Source organism: Bos indicus, chromosome 2, assembly GCF_029378745.1.
Source record: "Bos indicus isolate NIAB-ARS_2022 breed Sahiwal x Tharparkar chromosome 2, NIAB-ARS_B.indTharparkar_mat_pri_1.0, whole genome shotgun sequence".
Lineage (NCBI taxonomy): Eukaryota > Metazoa > Chordata > Mammalia > Artiodactyla > Bovidae > Bos > Bos indicus.
In genome coordinates this window covers 112012195-112027827 of record NC_091761.1, presented here as the reverse complement: position 1 = coordinate 112027827, position 15633 = coordinate 112012195, and the positions used below count along the sequence as shown (strand labels likewise).

At 44.5% G+C, this 15633-nt stretch overlaps 1 protein-coding gene and 1 pseudogene across 1 annotated transcript in view; one reads left to right on the top strand and one right to left on the bottom strand.

Moving 5' to 3' along the window:
• Positions 1-357: 357 nt before the first annotated feature.
• On the bottom strand, positions 358-452 carry LOC139179042 (U6 spliceosomal RNA; annotated as a pseudogene).
• Positions 453-5238: 4786 nt separating this feature from the next.
• Positions 5239-15633, top strand: part of WDFY1 (WD repeat and FYVE domain containing 1) — a 55088-nt gene continuing 44693 nt past the window's right edge. The window contains exon 1 of the mRNA XM_019977689.2: positions 5239-5434. Within this exon, the coding sequence (XP_019833248.1) occupies positions 5298-5434 (137 nt within the window). The 5' untranslated portion in view covers positions 5239-5297. The remainder of the gene's footprint in view (positions 5435-15633) is intronic.

The window sequence follows — 15633 nt, the reverse complement described above, 5'->3', positions numbered from 1 at the left end:
ACTTTTCCAACACCACAGTTCAAAAGCATCAATTCTTCAACATCCAGTCTTCTTTCTGGTCCAACTCTCACATCCATACATGACTACTGGAAAAACTATAGCTTTGACTAGATGGACCTTTGTCGGCAAATTAACTTCTCTGCTTTTTAATATGCTGTCTAGCTGGTCATAGCTTTTCTTTCAAGGAGCAAGCATCTTTTCATTTAATGGCTTTAGTCACTATTCACAGTGATTTTGGAGGCCAAGAAAAAGAGGATCTGCCACTGTTTTCATTTTTTCCCCATCTGTTTGCCATGAAGTGATGGGACAGGATGCCATGATCTGCTTTTTGAATGTTGAGTTGTTGTTTTTTTTTTCTTTAATATGGAATGCTTCACAAATTTGCATATCATCCTTGTGCAGGGGCCATGCTAACCTCTGTATCGTTCCAGTTTTAGCATATGTGCTGACGCGAGCTGGAATGTTGAGTTTTAAGTGATTTTTTTGCTCTCCTCTTTCACTTTCATCAAGAGGCTCTTTAGTTCCTCTTCGCTTCTGGCATTAGGGTGGTGTCATCTGCATATCTGAGGTTATTGATATTTCTCCCTGCAATCTTGATTCTAGCTTGTGTTTCATCCAGCCCGGCATTTCAAATGATGTACTGTGCATGTAAGTTAAATAAGCAGGGTGACAATATACAGCCTTGATGTACTTCTTTCCCAATTTGGAACCAGACCGTTGTTCCATGTCCAGTTCTAACTGTTGCTTCTTGACCTGCATACAGATTTCTCAGGAGGCAGGTCAGGTGGTCTGGTATTCCCATCTCTTTAAGAATTTTCCAAAGTTTGTTGTGATCCAAACAGTCAAAGTCTTTAGCGTTGTCAGTGAAGCAGATGTTTTTCTGAAATTCTCTTGCTTTTTTAATGATCCAATGGATGTTGACAATTTTATCTCTGGTAATTTGACCTTTTTATTCCTACCTGGATATTAATCACTCTTGAGTGTACAGAGCTTCATGGGCTTTGGGGTCCAGAAATTTCTGGAAGAAGTTTCTTCATCTTGTCTGTTGCTCTTGTTCCTTCTGTCCTAATTAAAGTAAGACAAGCTGTTTCATGTTTAAAGAAAACTCTTAAATTCTTAAAAAGAAAATACTTCTTATCAAGGCGTAGTCTTAAAGAGTTCAAGACAATGAATCTAGCAGCTGTTTATGGACAAATATTTACCTGGCATGTCTCCAGAAGCCTTCCTTAAACATTTTTATTTAAAAACAATCTAAGTACAAACTGTTTTACAGCAAAAGGGGGAGGAGGATGGGAGAAATGGGTCAAAATGGGAACAGTGGATTTATGTCATTTTTTTTCTTTATCTTTCACTCTTTAGCAATATCATTATATCACTTTCTTTATTGTTCAGTCACTCAGTCGGATCCAGCTCTTTGCCTCCTCATGGACTGCAGCACATCAGGCTTCCCAGTCCTTCACCATCTCCTGGAGTTTGCTTAAAATCATGTCCATCGTGTAGGAAATGCCATCCAACCATCTCATCTTCTGTCGTCCCCTTCCCCTCCTGCCTTCGATCTTTCCCAGCATCAGGGTCTTTTTCAATGAGTCAGTTCTTCACATAAGGTGGCCAAAGTATTGAAGCTTCAGTTTCAGCATCAGTCCTTCCAATGAATATTGCTTTCTTACCAAACTGTTAATTTATTTTTTAAACTTAATATTAAGTCACAAAAGAAGACTGAATCCTCAAATTTTGAACTGCCCACAAAACATGTAGATATTGAAAGAGCACCTCTTTCTGTGATCTCTCTACTTGTTAATGGCATCCCCCATAGTCACCCAGGTTGGACTGCTATGTCTTCAGTTGTTCCTATTTCCACAAATACCCTCTTTTGTCCAGGTGGCAAGTCTTCTTTCAGTTTATTTCCATAGGAGCTACCTGATGGCCAGCCTACCCCTCTCCCAGGTTATTGTAGTCAGCCTCCACTGTAATCAATCTTCTTCCTTCCTTTCTTCCTGGACACATCTCACTTACATTCATCTCCCTGAAAACTGGTTCATAACAATGTACAGGAGGTGGTGACCAAAACCATCCCAAAGCATGCTACGACTTAGCTCAAGAATCTCCAGTGTTAGGATCTGGCAAAGATTCTCCTTGACCAAACTTCAGTCTGGCTTCTCTAAGCCCTCTTCTCAACAAGGCTTCCACCTCAGGCTCCAGTCTGCCCTGTTGACAGGCCTGCATCACAGTTTCAGCAATAAAGTTAAGTCTGTTTAGAGAGGCTCCTCCCACCCAATGTCTGACAATCCTTGATATCTAATCAAATTCATAAACCTTACTATCCTCCAGTTATGTCTGATCACCCTGGCCTGCCTTTTGTAAAAATTTTGTCAACTTAGTTTAGGCAGAATCCCTTAGTACCCCTGATGTTTCCTCCTGGTACTTTTCTAGTCACTGACCTCTACCCTACGCCTTGGCTTTAAATCCCCACTTCAGTTCAGTTCAGTCTCTCAGTTATATCCAATTCTTTGTGACCCCATGGACTGCAGCAGGGCAGGTTTCCCTGTCCATCACCAACTCCTGGAGTTTGCTCAAAGTCATGTCCATTGAGTCGGTGATGCCAACCAACCATCTCAGCCTCTGTCATCCTCTTCTCTTCCTGCCTTCAACCTTTCCCAGCATCAGGGTCTTTTCCAATGAGTCAGTTTTTCGCATCAGGTGGCCAAAGTATTGGAGCTTCAGCATCAGTCCTTCCAATGTATATTCAGGACTGATTTCCTTTAGGACTGACTGGTTTGATCTCCTTGCAGTCCAAGGGACCCTCAAGAGTCTTCTCCAACACCACAGTTCAAAAATCGCCACTTGTCCATGCTGTATTGGAAACTGAGCCCAGTTCTATGCTGGTGTGTCTTTTCCCCTATTTTTAGGGGAATAGTTCCTAAATAGTTCCTAAATAGAATGTATTAACTACTGTCCAGCTCTCATTTTTCTTTGACAGGTCATATAACTCAGTTCAGATCTCTTAGCTTAACCTATCAAGAGGAAGAATCTGAATGGTTCATTCCAGTTTGTAAAAGGGTTCCCTATGGGGAGGGAGAGAAGAAAAGAGGGATATGACACATATGGTAAAACAAGCTTATGTATTTCTGGGTGAAGCAAGTTCTCTCAGAAGAGGTGAGAGGGGATTGTGATTGGGCTTTGTGTTACATTGCATGTGAAATACTGAAAATTCATGGAATATCATTCAAATAAATTGAAGAAAGCACAAGGAACTGTTATTTTTGCAGTATTTCATTAATTGAGAGAAATACTCTAATAAATGATCTACTAATATAGTTGGAGAGAGGAGTATTAAAGGAAACGGGGGACCACAGTTTTTTGTTTACAGAAAAAGGCTGGAGTCACTGACCTTTCCTGAGTTCCAAAGAGTGGTTACTAATTAGGGGAGTGAGGGAACACAGAAACAAAGGAAAAGCGGTCATCAAGAAAAGTAATAGTAGCTTAAACAGTAGTTCAGTGGTAACAGTCCTTGTTCCTCCTCAAGGGAGAGTCTAGCAATCTGATGCATATCTTTGAGTTGTTTTGCAGAAACTAAGACCCGCTCCACTCAGGTGGAGAATGGTGTCTACAGGCTGACCAAAAGTACCAGTACCCTAGACAAGTGGAAACCAGAAGGTTGATGATTAAGATTTCTAAACATAGCCAGTCACCACCAAGCAACCAGAAGAAAGTCATGAGTCGCAACCCTTACCCCAAATGTTGCCTTTAAAACCTTCACTGAAAGCCATTCTGGGAATTGGCTCTTTTGAGCATGAGCTGCCTGCTCTCCTTGCTTCTCTTACACAGCTGCTTAGTCATGTTTTTTGTTTTGGTGTTTTCTTTTGTGAACCCACATACTGTATAGCCTACCAGGCTCCTCTGTCCATGGAATTCTCCAGGCAAGAATCCTGGAGTGGATAGCCATTCCCTTTTCCAGAGGAATCTTCCCTACCCAGAGATCAAACTTGGGTCTCCTGTGTTGCAGGTAGATTCTTCAGTGTTTGAGCCATCAGGGAAGCCAACCTGCAAATTAACTCTGACTTTCCTTCACTACAGTGTGGTGGCAGTAGCTTTGCTGTGCTTGGGGCTAACAGATCCAAATTTGGTTCAGCAACATTTATGCTCCACAGATACTAGCTGTGAGCACCCAGCCAGCTCCTAGCAACACCCAAGTCTGACTGACAGTACCAAGCCAACTCCTAGAAGTCAAAGGCTGCTTTTCTCTTTCTCATAGCTTTGTGACCTTAAACAAGTGATTCAACTTCTCCATGGTTCAGTTTTGTAATTTCCAAAGTGAGACTGCGAGAGCACTTACCTCTTCACCTCTTAAATTGTTATCTGGATGAAGATAACCCATGTAAAAAAGCTATGGTTTTTCCAGTAGTCATGTATGGATGTGAGAGTTGAACTACAAAGAAAGCTGAGGCCAAAGAATTAATGCTTTTAAACTGTGGTGTTGGAGGAGACTCGAGAGTCCCTTGAACTGCAAGATCAAACCAGTCAATCCTAAAGGAAATCCATCATGAATATTCATTGAAAAGACTGATGCTGAAGCTCCAATACTTTGGACACCTGATGCAAAGAGCTGCCTCATTGGAAAAGACCTTGATGTTGGGAAAGATTGAAGGCAGGAGAAGGGGACGACAGAGGATGAGGTGGTTGGATGGCATCACCGACTTGATACATGAGTTTGAGCCATCTCCGGGAGTTGGTGATGGACAGGGAAGGCTGGCGTGCTGCAGTCCATGGGGTCGCAAAGAGTCGTACACGACTGAGCGACTGAACTGACTGAACCCAATAAAGATTTTAGGATCGTGCTTGGTATACAATCACCACTCAATGAGTGCCTTTCAAAGATTCTAAATTGCATTCTTATTTTTCGCACTTTAACATGTCTGGAATGGAGGTGTGGTCCAAACAAAGGCTTCTTAGAATGGATACAGTATAGTATTGTTATTTTCGATAGGTTCTAGTTTGAGGGACAATTCCTTTTCACCGCCAACTGCTCAATCCATTCCTGGGTCCGTGAGTTTCCTTTTCGAACTTTGTAACCTCCCCCACTTCTCAGGCGAGCCCTTTACAGGCCTCTCCTGGCCACGTAATTTTTTTATCTGCGCGGCTTCCTCAGCCAATACGGTAGGCGGCGGACGCACTCGGGAGCTTACGGCGGCGCGGCACCCACGCGGCCGAGGGAGCCGGAGCGAAACCCAACTGGTCCCCGCCCGCCCGCAGTCAGCTGATGGGCCGCCCGTCGCGGAGACCGCCGCCGCCGCTCGAACATGGCGGCCGAGATCCACTCCAGGCCGCAGAGCAGCCGCCCGGTGCTGCTGAGCAAGATAGAGGGGCACCAGGACGCCGTCACGGCCGCGCTGCTTATCCCCAAGGAGGACGGAGTGATCACGGCCAGCGAGGACAGGTAGGGCCGGCGGCTGGTGCGCGGCGGGGCCGAGGCGCGACGAGGGCGGCCCGGATTCCACCGGCTCCCGAGTATGGGGGCCATGGGGGTCGCCAGCCTTGGCCCTCTCCGCGTGGGGGCGTCCGCGGTCCCCGGGTCCCACGGCCCGTCGCCCCCCGCCAGACCTTCTTGGTCGCCGGGACCCCCTCCCTCGAGTTCCCGCCTGTGGGGTCCTCTAGTCTTGACCCGCCGCCGCGCTTCTCTGGTCTCAGACCCCAGTCTGTGCTTCTCACCTCCCGGTCCGGGACACCTGTCCCAACCCCCGGCCACTGCGCTCTCCCAGCCAGGGACCCTCATCTCCGCCGCGCCCCTCCGGTCCGAGACCCCCCATGGTATACCCTTCGAGCCCGGGACCCCCGCGCGCAGCCCACCCCCTTTGCCTAGAGCTGGAAGCGTCTCCTCCGCGGTCCGTTCCAAGCCGCCTTCTCTGGTAGCCAGGACTGGCCTCTGGTTCCCGAGGGACCGGGTGCCAGGGATCCCTTTCTTGAAACAAACCTCCCGGGGCTTCAGCACTCTTCTGCTCTATGCTGGGGTTTACACCTCTCTCTGGCGCTCACCAGGTCTCTAGATCAGTTACTTTTCCACAGCTGTTAGAACCACTTGAATTGTTATTTACAAAACAAGGTTCCCCCCCGCCCCTCCCCAGAAGTGACTCACTTAAGACTCTAAGAATAATAAAAATGCTTTTATTTTTAAAGAAATTTGATATTTCCAGTGTTAATGGAAAACCAGTTATCCCTTTCCATAAAAAATGGATGGCTAAAACGTTCATCTCTGTGCACCTCAAGTCAGCTCTTGTCTTGTTAACAGGGCGTCTTGCCCATCATACTTTGGGAAACACTGATCCTATGCGATTTTCTCATTCTCCCCAAGAGGAAACAGGTTCGTAGAAAGGCACAGAGATTCTGGTGACGCCAGAAATGCACTCCAAGATTCCCCAGTCCAGCTCTCTGGTCTTTCTAGGGTTTTGTGATTGTATGGGAGAGAGATTATTTGTGTTGTAACTTTAGCGTTTTGTAAACCCTTAAAAGTTTCAAAGGTTAGTGGCTTTACTGTGGGAATTTGGAGGAAATGACTGATGTTTTTGAGAGAAACTGTTTCCTTGCTGCAGTGAGTGTTCTTAAACGGTGATATTGCAAAAGAGGAAAGTCTTTCTGGAAGAAGGGAGGTTGTGCTGTTTTGTTAAAGCGGGAGGCACGGTACAGCCTTTTGTCGTCTAGTTTTTGAAGTCGGTAGTTTTGAGGGCCTGCTCCCACTGATAAGAGGAAACCTGAAGCCCCCAGTGCCTATTTGACCTTTGTATTTGGCTTTTGAGTGAGTTTGTTGTGAGCAGGCTATTTACCAGTCACTGACCGCCAACGAGGTGGAGAGTGATTGGTTAAACCTGAATGTGGGTGTGTCACCAGGAAGGAGTGGGAGACAGGGGGGTGCCTGAGCCACAGGGTGAAATTGTTCTTGTTCAGTTGCTAAGTCTCCTGTCCTTCTCAGGGAGAAGAGGGAACTGTTTAAAAAAAAAGACAAAGGACACAATAATGATATTTGCATGATGTGAACATAGATGGAGACATCACTTTATACAAGTTAGCTGTCTTTGTTCAGTAAAATATTTTCGTCGTGACTTATGTGTGTTGGGTAAATTGCTGAGTATTTGCGATTACTGGCCAGGAGCAGTGTTGATCAGTGTTTTATGGAAAGTGATTACTTAGCTGCTCTGGGACTGAAGTGTTCCAGGAAACACTTTCATGGGGGCACAGCAGGGTCCTGGCAGAGGACTGGACCAGGTGGGGGTTGGGGCCTTGGGTTTTTAATTTGTGTTTCAGGCCCATGGAACTTCCTGGGAGGCAGGACACTGGTTGAAACAGGTTCTACACTTTCTGAGATTTATGAAAGCACATGGCTATGAGGTTTTTTGTTGTTGGATATGGTGGTTTGTTTTCACATTGTCATAAGTCTGTGTCATATTCTTCAGTCGTTTGTTTATTCACTCATTTATAGATTTAGAAATAATCTCCTTATTGAGTGCCAGGCCCTGGACAGAACAAAGAGCAAAAGTCATAGCACTTGCCCTTATATAACTTCTGATTCATGATTTTATGGCCCCCGACCTTTTAGAACCAGCCAGGAAATAGAACACTGACCACCATTTATCATCAAACAAGCATTTATTGGGCACTTTCTGTGTGGCAGGCCCGTCTTAGATCTGTGGGTAGAAAACATGCTGAAATTGATGTTCCCAAAGGGCTGGATGGTATGGTGAAGAGATGGCCCTGTGCTCTCAACTCCCTGGGTGCTGGGGAGACACAGGGGAAGGAGGGTCCTTGGGTGAGCACTGGGATTCAAGAAAAGCCTCCTGGAAGAGATATCACTGGTGAAAGGAGTGGTCTCTGTTACCCTGGTCCAGGCAGAGGGAAAGGACAGGAGGGAATCACAGGCGGTACAGAACCATGGTTATTTCTAGATGCCCAGAGCGGAAAGTGTACTGAGAGCTGAAGGCCCAGTGTCCAGTTATAGAAGGATCTGCCTTGTGTGCCACTGCTAAGATTTGGACTTCAGTTTGCGAGCAGTGAGAGACCATCAAAGAGTTTAAAGCAAGCAAATGATACCCTCAGAATGTGTACGTGAAATCTTTCTTTTTTTCAAAATATTTACTCATTTATTTGGCACGAGGGGGTCTTAGTTGCATCATGTGTGCTTGGTCACTCTGTCATGTCTGACTCTTTGTGACCCCATAGACTGTAGCCCGCCTGGCCCCTTTGTCCTTGGGATTGTCCAGGTAAGAATATTGGAGTGGGTTGCCATTTCATCCTCCAAGGAATCTTCCCGGCCTAGGGATCTAACCTGCATCTCTTTCTTCTCCTGCATTGGCAGGCGGATTCTTAACCACTGCATGTGGGATCTAGCTCCCTGACCGGGGATCCAACCCAGGCCCGCTGTATGGGGAGTATGGCGTCTTGGCCACTGGACCACCAGGGAAGTCCCCCAGCATTTGTACTTTAAAAATAGCAATAGTTAACCTTTAAAAGTCCCCTCCCTCTTTCAGTAGAGAATTGGACCAGTGTATGTGACTGCATCCAGTCCTCACATCTCCTGGTGAGATGGTTTCAATCACTTTCTCTTATCAACAGTTCCAAAATTCAAGGTATTGTAAAAGTCAGAGGTGTTTTTGTTTGTTTGTTTTTGTGAGTTAGGCCTGAAAACTCATTGGTGCTAAAACTTGACCTCCATAGATGAGAGTATTTGTAATCTGTATTTATCCCATGTGGCATGAATATTCATTTGTTTTACTGTGGAGATATCAGTGCATTTTATTGCGGGTCCTACTGGGAGTTTTATGGAACATGTAGTGTAGGTGTCTTATTGTAATGAGCGTTTGGCCATTTAGAAAACTGGGGTGCAAGGGGCACTGAAGTAACTATTAATACCCGAGGTCACGTTGCCAGTAAATGATGGGAATGAGATTTGAACCCAGGTCTGATTCTGAGGCCCAGGTTCTTTCTGCCGGGCCTACACGTTTGGAGAACCTGAGTTGAGGCAGTGTCAGTGGTTGATGACTCCAGCAACAAGTGTAAAATGCTAGGATTCTGCCTTTTGCCCTCCCCCCCGCCCTCTGGGGGAGGGACATTTGGCAATATCTGGAGATATTTTGGTTGTCATAACTGGGGGAGGGTACTCCTGGAATCTAGGGGGTAGAGGATGTAACATCCTGTAACACACAGGACAGTCCCTCATGAAAAGGATTGGCCAGCTCCAAATGTCATTAATGCCGAGTTGGAGAAACCCTTGTCTAGGCTTAATGTACTTGTTCGTCTGATTTGCCTAGATAGTGGTTCTCAGGGCTTGCATGTGCATCAGGGTCACCTGGAGAGGGATCTTGTTAAAGCACAAAGATCCTGGTTCAGTAAGTCTGGGGCTGGGCCCCAGAGTTTGCCTTTCTGTCAAGTTCCCAGTGATGTCCATGCTGATGCTGCTGGTCACACTTGGAGGGCAATTGCTTTACGCAAAAGAGAATTATTCGTCGTGCTTGTCTGTGGAGAGGCACTGGGAAAGAATACTGTTTATACCTTGTCCTCTTTTTTTTTTTTTTTTTTTTGTCAGTTTATGGGATATATTTGCCTGGAGCCATTTACATATACCCATCTATTTCCTAGTAAAACCGAGCTATATCTGGTAGTGCTAAATACAGAGAATTCCCCCAAGGAGTAATAAACTAATATGGAGGATTCAGCTTAATTCCATGGGACCTGGAGTCACTGCTAATGGTTTGGGCAGCAAGTTTAGGGGTCTAATCAGAAACATTCAGGGATTACTGTGCCCTGAAGGGTTAACAGAGAACGTGCTGCTCTTTCATGCGGATTCATTTGTATTTTGTTGGGGCTTCCCAGGTGGCTCAGTGATAAAAGAATCTGCCTGCCAATGCAGGAGGTATGGGTTCAATCCCTGGGTCAGGAAGATCCCCTGAGGAGGAAATCGCAACCCACTCCTGTATTATTGCCTGGGAAATCCCATGGACAGAGGAGCTTGGTGAGCTACAGTCCATGGGGTCGCAAAGAGCGACACATCTGAATGATTAAGCACATGCACACAAATTCCTTTGTTTAAGCTTCGTTATTCATGAAACCTTAGTATTTTTAAATTTTAGTTTTCAAAAGTTGCACGTTGAAACTAGAATATCTGAGCATGCAGCGTAGAAAAACGATACATTGGTAAAGTAAAAAAAAGATATTCTTGAGTCAGTGGAGTATGACTGTCTTTCTAGTCAGGAAACTGTAAAAATAAAAGTAATAACCTCAGTATTACGTTTCAGAATTTAACTGCAGCAGTCATTTTTCTGGTCAGAGAAACAGAAAATGAGACTGTACTTTCAGGACAGAACTGAAATGTTGTGAGGCAATTGGAAATGATCCCCCAGACACGTTTGCTTTCTGAACTTCTTGGAGTTGCACCAAATATTTAGACAGTTGGTTGAAAAGGATAGATAGCATTTTTTTAAAGGTAAAATCTTACTAAAAGTCTTACCAGTAAGTTAAGGCTGTGGGCTAGCTATCTTCAATTTTGAAAAATAGAGTTTGGAGAGATGCCTGCTGATACTACTGTTTCAGGGGCCTAAAGGTCAAGGTTGATTTCTGCAAGAAATTGTTTTGTCTGGCCTAAGTCAAACAAAGAGAGATTGCGTATATTTTAAGATATTTTAGGATGTTGCACTTAGGCTGGTAAGCAATAGAGATCACAGAAGACCAACTTTTAAAATATTTTTGGTAGCATCTTCCTTCCCCCCCGCCAATAAACATTTTCCCCCTAATAAACATTAGCTGTTTATTTTTTTGTTTCCTTTTAGACATTTCTAGGCATATTAAGATGGTTTGAAGGAAAATTGTGTATTTAGTAGCTGTTCTTATAGAAACAATGCTAAATAAACAAGCAACTTGATTTTTAAGTGTTATCCTTGGGAAGAAACCTGGTGTAGCTAGAAGTTTTCAGTTTATACAGAAAACCAGAATGTTAACTGCTGTATTTTTGTTGTCTTGCAGTGCCTAAAAATAGACTTTCATTTGTGTTACAAGATAAAGTGAAGAAGTGAGAAGTTGGAAGCCTGGGCAGGAAAGCATCTATTGCTGTGTCGTTAGGAATGGGTTTTCATTGTTAAGATCATTTTCTTTCATAGCATAGTTTAGAACAGATTCTGAATCTTGAATGCCTGAGTTTGAATCCTAGCCATGTGACCTTGGGCAGGTTACTTTTTTCTCCCAGTGTTGTAGTTCTGTCATCTGTAAAATGGAGATAATAAAGGCTCCAGCCTCCTAATTGTGGGAATTAGATGAATTCACATGTAAAACACTTAGAACTGTACCTGGCACAGAGTTCATGTGTGTTGGCTATTATTATTTTCATTCCCATTTATTTTGCAGTTAATTGCTTTAATCTCATCAGAAGCTAAACATGTCTTTGCTTACGGTGACTTTTGAGTATGCATGTGCGTGCGTGCTCAGTTGTGTCTGACTCTCTGCAACCCTATGAACTGTAGCCCGCCAGGCTCCTCTGTCCATGGGGTTCTCTAGGCAAGAATCCTCCAGTGGGTTCCCATCTCCTCCTCCAGGGGATCTTCCTGACCCAGGGATCAAAGCCGCATCTCTGGCGTCTCCTGTATTGCAGGTGTGTTCCTTACCACTGAGCCATATAGGAAGCCCCTGGTATATATGTGTGTGTGTGTAAATAATGTGAAATTTTTCCTGCCTGAATAGAACAGTTTCAGAGCAATAGATGCTTTCCTGCCCAGGCTTCTGACTTCTCACTTCTTCACTTTATTTTGTAACACAAATGAAAGAGTCTATTTTTAGGCACTGCGAGACAACAAAAATACAGCAGTTAACATTCTGGTTTTGTGTATAAACTGAGAACTTCCACTTTGGGGGTCCCTTACAGACCTTATAACTGTCTTTGAGTCATGCCTTTTCAGCATTTCCATATTTGGTCGCTTGCAAGTCATGTCAGTCACATGTTTTCACTTATAAAAGTCCTTGCCCTGCTTGCTGTGTAAGGGACCCCCCCGGACCACTGCCAGGTTCCTTGATTCACGAGGAGGACTGCCACTGAGTGGTCATCCTCACGGCCGCGCTGTATTTCAGTGGGAGGACAGGGAACAAAATCGATGATGGGAAAGGTATGGGGTGAAGTCCAGAGGAAACCAAGCGTGAGCTTCCAGGAGTCCAGGCCCTGTAGAAACTCTCAGGAGACGTTCCATTCCCCCAGCCTGGAGTCATCCCACACGTGTGAAATACTCACACTGGCTACCTCCAAGCTGGTTAGAGGCTCAAGATACCCAGGCTCTCACTGGGGGATGTTCCTGAAGGCAGCCTCTGCCTCACATGTGCCGAAATCCCAGACTCCCAGAAGGAAAGCAGGAGGTCAGTGGTCTCTCAAATGGTAGTTTGGTTTTGGTTTTGTTTTATTTTTTTCCCATATTTAATTATTTGGCTGTGCTGGGTCTTAGTGGCAGCATGCAAACTCTTGGTTGTGGTGTGTGGCATCCAGTTCCCTGACCAGGGATCAGACCCAGGCCCTCTGCATCCGGAGCTCAGAATCTTAACCCCTGAACCCCCAGGGAAGTTGCTCAAATGTTAATTTGAGAAAACCCTCAGTAAATAAATCTGGAAGAAGCATGGACCAGAATTGCAAAACAGCCTCACTGTCTCCAATTGTTTTTCTTTTAAGTTTGTTTGCCCTTGTGTTTCAAGACTTCAAGGCTGTGAAGAGTTTGGAATGTTTTTGGTTTTTTTTTGTAATTTGGAAGTTAATGTTGCATGGACCCTACCTGGACTGACTCCATCCTCTCCTGCTCCTCAGAGGTTGTAATAGCTTTTACCCTCACACTGGCTCACAGGGTAAAATAGCTTTTACCCTCCTGGGTGGCACAGAGGTCACAAAAGATAATTTTGAGGCTGACAGTGGAAACAGCAACAGGAATGGTTCCTCAAGTCAGAAAGAAAACATCTTCTAGGTGGAAGACCCAGCCACCCGGCTTGTGGAGCCATTATTCTAATTTAGGGGCTGGCAAAGGTGCACATGCCCTTTGCCCCTGGGTAAAAGTCTGCTGGTGACAGAATCAGCAGTCTGAGGGTCACCAGTGTCATGGACAGGATTCCTTCCCTAGACTGTAGAAGGGGATGGAAATTTAAATTTTCTAAGCCAATCTGATTTTCCTTTATTCAAAAGAGGCAAGTTTCCCTGCCTTTCAGTTTAGTTAATTCAGTAAAAATCTAGTGTTTTCTCCCTTTGTTATTCAAAGAGGAAGGCTGCTTTCTGTCATACTAATGAATAGGGCAGAGTTCAAGAGACTTGGCTGGAAGGAAACTGCTGTTTGTTTGATAAAAACAGATAGTACCATTAGGGCTTCCCTGGTGGCTCATTGTTAAGGAACCCAGCTGACGATACTGGAGGCCTGAGTTGGATCCCTGGGTAGGGAAGATCCCTTGGAGGAGGAAATGGCAACCCATTCCAGTATTCTGGCCTGGGAAATCCCATGGACAGAGAAGCCTAGTGGACTACAGTCCATAGGGTCACAAAAGAGTCGGACACAACTGAAGCCACTGAAACAGCATTGTACCGTATCCTTTCCTCCTCTCCCTTTTAGGCCAACATCTTAGTGTTACATCAGTAGAAATTACTCGGGCTATCAGAGTTATGCATTTTTATCTGTAACCCTGGAGATACTGTCAGACTAGGAAAACACATCCTTTGACATAGGTAACACAAATGTTTGGTCATTTATCAAGGTATAAAATAGCATCAGCAATCCTAAGAGCGACTGGAAAATCAGAGTTCCCCAAACTTACTATTTTTTCCAAGTTTAAAAAAAGTCAGGCTTGGGGCTTAATTTGTAACACATGCTATATTCTGTATTCTTTTAAGCCAATTCAATGAATAAGCCCTGTATATCAGTTTACAATTTAAAGATGATTAAATTGCTTTGAGTTAGCTATTTGGGGATGATTAGGGTGTTTTTTGGAGAGCTTTTTGAAAGAGCCGGTTTTAGAAATGCTGATGTATCAGGCAAGGTAGAATTTGGCCTTGGGATTTTATAGAAATACCTGTGTGCTATTTGAATCTCTTTATCAAAGTATGGGCATGATTTTCAAAGTAACCATACCAGAAAATAATATGTACTGAACCCAAATGTATGTTCTCATTGGGCGATAGGTTTGAAAACGGTATTAATCGTGACTTGCACAAGGTGCCTCCTGGTTTGAGAGCCAGTGCTTTTCAGGAGGAAAATTATGCTTTAATCTGTCTTTTCTCTGTGTTGTAGCATATGTAAATGAGATTTTATAAACTTGGTGATTTCCTAAAGTATCTTTTTAACTCGCTTTTCACCAGTTCTTTGACAGAGTGAAATCAAGGGGCTAGAAAAGATCAAAGGAACCTTTGTTCCTCATCAGGAGTATCTGTGAGCAGGTCACAGACTCGTCTCCCTGGAATAGGTGCTTCTTTCTCAAACCTGTTGGTTTTAGTCTGCTTTTTATGTATCTACTCCAGTAAGTTAAAGGAACATACAGAATTCTTATTCTTGATAGGATGAAAAATATTGAGTAATATTTAATTAAGAGTAATACGATCATTTGTGCTTTTGCATAACTTCAATTTCTTGGAAATCAAATTAGCATCTGAGCAGAGTGAGGAGAAGGCAATGGCACCCCACTCCGGTACTTTTGCCTAGAAAATCCCATGGACGGAGGAGCCTGGTAGGCTGCAGTCCATTGGGTCGCTAGAGTCGGACACAACTGAGCGACTTCACTTTCACTTTTCACTTTAATACATCGGAGAAGGAAATGGCAGCCCACTCCAGTGTTCTTGCCTGGAGAATCCCAGGGACGGGAAGCTTGGTGGGCTGCTGTCTATGGGGTCACACAGAGTCGGACACGACTAAATCGATGCAGCAGCAGCAGCAGAGTGAGGATCCTAGAGCTCAGTTAAAATTAAAAGTGGACTTAATGTGTTTACTAAGTACTCTGAAATTTTTGGCACTTGGTCAATGCCAAATGCTGTTTTTATTTCCAATTTTAAGGTCAGAGTCCTAATTATTCTTAAAGATGTACTACTTGGAACAGGCAGCATTGTATCGGTTAGCTCTTTGCTGTGTTGCAGGCCGTCGTGAAATTTAGAGGCTTAAAACAACAAGTGTCATCATTGCTTGTGAGCCTGTGAATCCCCTAGACAGTTCACCTGCTCACAGCCAGGCTTGCTTATACACGTGTTGGCCCTGCTCATTTCAGCCAGTCTCTTCACGGGGCTTGCTGGCCACAGACTGGTAGAGGATGGCATCACCTGACACTTGGAGCTCTCTTCCTTGTGATCCATCCTCTAGCGGGCTAATCCCTCTTCATGTAGACGTAGCCTTTACTCAGGCCCAGTATAGAGCCGGTACTGCATTGCTGCAGCCACGTTCTCTGGGCCAAAGCAAGTCTCAGGACAGCCCATCTCCAAGGTTGGAGCAATAGTTTCCACCTCTTGTTGGGAAGAACTGCAAGGGCACATTGTAAAGCGCACACAAGCAGGGAGGGGTAAGAATTGGGCTTGTTCTTGCAATTTACCACCCCAAGCACTTAAATACCATATTGGATACTGTAGTTGATCTTAAGGTACTGAGAAATTTTGTTAGGATCACT